Raw genomic sequence first — 2,770 nt, 5'->3', positions numbered from 1 at the left:
CGTAATCGAATTTATTCACACTAAACATACAAAAATTTATTCTAAGAACACATATTCATATTCTCAAAATTTATCATTATACCACTATCTATGTATTTACTTGTTAGGGCTGACGAATCCGACCACATTAGGGCAATATTTAGAGCTATACGAGCAAACTATTTAAAAAAAATGAGCAAAATACAATATAAAAAACACATTTATAATAATTGCTGTAATTCATAAGGAACTTTTGCCACGAAAAATAGTTAAGGAGCAACCCTACAAATTCTATAATTCGGCGGAAAAATTTCATATTTACCCTATATTAAGATATAAAGGTAAGAAAGAAAACGTTGAACCATGCTTTTTAACAAAAGGACCCATGTAGCATTTAGCTAAAGCAATGGAGGAATTTTCAAGTTTCAACAAAGATCTAGTCACTCAAAATAGGAGAGGCTATGTAACGAAAAATAAAAGGAGAGGCTTCAATAGAAGATCCTAGATTCATTTGAAGTGTCTCCTATTCTCTGGTTTATAAAGCATTGTTCTTTGTTAGAACGGTACTGTCTACTGTGGATGTGAACATATATCTAGTGCATTGATGGGAGAAGCAAATTCATCACATTTGCATTTTAATATGAATAACAGTCATTCCTTCAATGGTGCCGTTTATAGTAATTTTATGAGATGATTGATATACTAGGTATTTATTTGAAATAATAAACTCCTCTTAATCACTTCTTAAGACCATCAATTACTTGATAATTATTTGAAATAATTCCTCTGTTTTTCCTTTAACTTCCTCCATATCAGTTTCTTTCTTTCTTCATGAATATGTGAGACTTTTCCAATTGCCTTGGGAAAGTTAAATTTATTTCTTTAATGGGTTACTGGTGGCATATGCTATTTTACATTGTTAAATCAAAGAGAAACCGTTAACCCAAGATTTTCCATTTGATACACATTTTATAAAAATATTAAAGAAAAAAGAAAAAAATAAATAAAAAGCAGATACAGATTAGGATGACCCGAACCATCTTCAAGAATAAAATCAGTACTTACTTCAGGAATAACCCAGAGTATCAGTTTAGCATAGAGTAAATCTATGGAAACCCCACCAAACTTGAAGCTCAGCACTGGAACATGAGCATCAGGCACCGGGTGCAATTCTGTAACTTCAGGCATCTCTGCTAGCATTCTATGTAGTTCACCAAAGAAACCCTCCTGCATCCAATTAATAGGAGCAATTTCATTCTCAAGTTAAGAAAGTAAAAGAAGTAAAATTACTTGTGGTGCGCTATAAAAGAGGCAAGTTGATCGCACTTCTCTTGTTGCATATCTGGGTCCAACACAGAGAGTGTCTATATCTGCACCTGGGCCATGCACCTGTCAAAAAAAGATAAGTAAATGCACAGGTATGTTAGATACATATCATAAACAAGTTAATCATAACAATAGAAAGTTACCAGAGTGCATTTCTAAAAATAAAGAATTAAGTGTAATCTTTTAGAAGATACTGCATACTACTATACGTATGCAACTGTTAAATGAAATGGCTATGGAACTTTAATATTAGACTCCAACTAGGCAGAAGAAAGGTATGGTTGGAGCATTTTGAGCTGGAATGCAATAAAAGTCGATACTCTCAGTTCCTACTCCCTAATCAACAGTTGCTATTTTACAACAAAATCTAAGTCATACTCAAATAATAACCTTCTCATAAAGTTAGGAACAAATGACCTTAGTATAGGTATCACTAGGAAGCAAGTTTATCAGGCAAAGAACTTCAACCATTACACATTTATAATCCTATCATTATCTAACTATCAAAAAAACAATTGAATATTCGACAAACAGAGTGCGGATAATATTCTAATGTGTAAATATATATAATAAGATTGAGAAAGAGACAAGAAAAGTCCTACCCCTAATCGATAAGAACCGAAAGTGAAAATCTTTGCATTGGCTTCTTGCACCAGTTGCTCATTGAAACCCTTAGCCCGACTAATCGTTTTGGCCCATACCTTCGCAATCTGTTTCATTTCACAAAACACAAACACAATAATAACATCAACCATTACAAGAAGAAGCAAAAACTAACATACACTTATCTGCTCATATACCAACTTATTAAAATAGAAACAAAAACCTAATCAAAACTCAAAATAATGATTATACATTCTTTCTAAAAGATTATTTTCGTAGCAGCCAAACAGAGAAAATTTCCACCTGGTCTAGTCTGCCAAGTATCTCCTCCCTGCCAACAGCCTCTTCCTGACTCTCGTACAATCCAGCATCTTGCAAACACTGAAACATCCACAAACCATTTTCAGCATAACTTCATATAAAACAACAAAATATCAACATGATAGGCTGTAAATTAAAAGAAAAACGAAAACCTCTTCAGGCTCCTTCGTTTTCATCACATCGTACTCTGTAGGCCCACCCATTGAGATGGGCTCTGTAATGCCTAAACGCTGCCTGTTATTCTTGTTGCTTAATCCTGGATTCGTCATTTATGAATATATTGTCCCCAAATTTATTATTATGTTTTTCTCTTTTTTTTTTCAAATTTCTTTATCTTTTTTTGCAGAATGATGTTGTTATGGAACAAATTTTTGTAGGCAATATCTTATGGCACTCTCTGTATTTTTTTTTTAGGAAAATAATATCAAATCTGAATTAACAATATAAATAAATGTCAATTATAAGGAAATTCATCTTCCTCACATAACTTCATGTACAAACACAAAATCAACAAACCAACACAACATGACAAATTCAATAG

General features: G+C 32.6%; 1 protein-coding gene across 1 annotated transcript; it reads right to left on the bottom strand.

The window, feature by feature from the left end:
- Nucleotides 1-933: 933 nt before the first annotated feature.
- On the bottom strand, nucleotides 934-2,498 carry LOC133795742 (nuclear poly(A) polymerase 1-like). Its single transcript, XM_062233199.1, has 5 exons — nucleotides 2,382-2,498; nucleotides 2,212-2,289; nucleotides 1,908-2,015; nucleotides 1,306-1,368; nucleotides 934-1,206 (listed from the first exon to the last, which is right to left on the bottom strand). Exons 1-5 carry the CDS (start codon nucleotides 2,496-2,498, stop codon nucleotides 949-951), a joined length of 624 nt encoding a protein of 207 aa, XP_062089183.1. The 3' UTR covers nucleotides 934-948.
- Between the last annotated feature and the right edge of the window lie 272 nt (nucleotides 2,499-2,770).

Source organism: Humulus lupulus, chromosome 8 (genome assembly GCF_963169125.1).
Source record: "Humulus lupulus chromosome 8, drHumLupu1.1, whole genome shotgun sequence".
Lineage (NCBI taxonomy): Eukaryota > Viridiplantae > Streptophyta > Magnoliopsida > Rosales > Cannabaceae > Humulus > Humulus lupulus.
This window is presented reverse-complemented; position numbering and strand designations above follow the sequence as displayed.

Excerpts from the sequence above, each read along its gene's own strand:
- LOC133795742 (XM_062233199.1), bottom strand. The coding sequence starts at position 2,498 with ATGACGAATCCAGGATTAAGCAACAAGAATAACAGGCAGCGTTTAGGC. Across the intron at positions 2,290-2,381 it reads AAACGAAGGAGCCTGAAGAG|TGTTTGCAAGATGCTGGATT; the intron begins GTTTTCGTTTTT and ends TGGATGTTTCAG. Across the intron at positions 2,016-2,211 it reads TACTTGGCAGACTAGACCAG|ATTGCGAAGGTATGGGCCAA; the intron begins GTGGAAATTTTC and ends GAAATGAAACAG.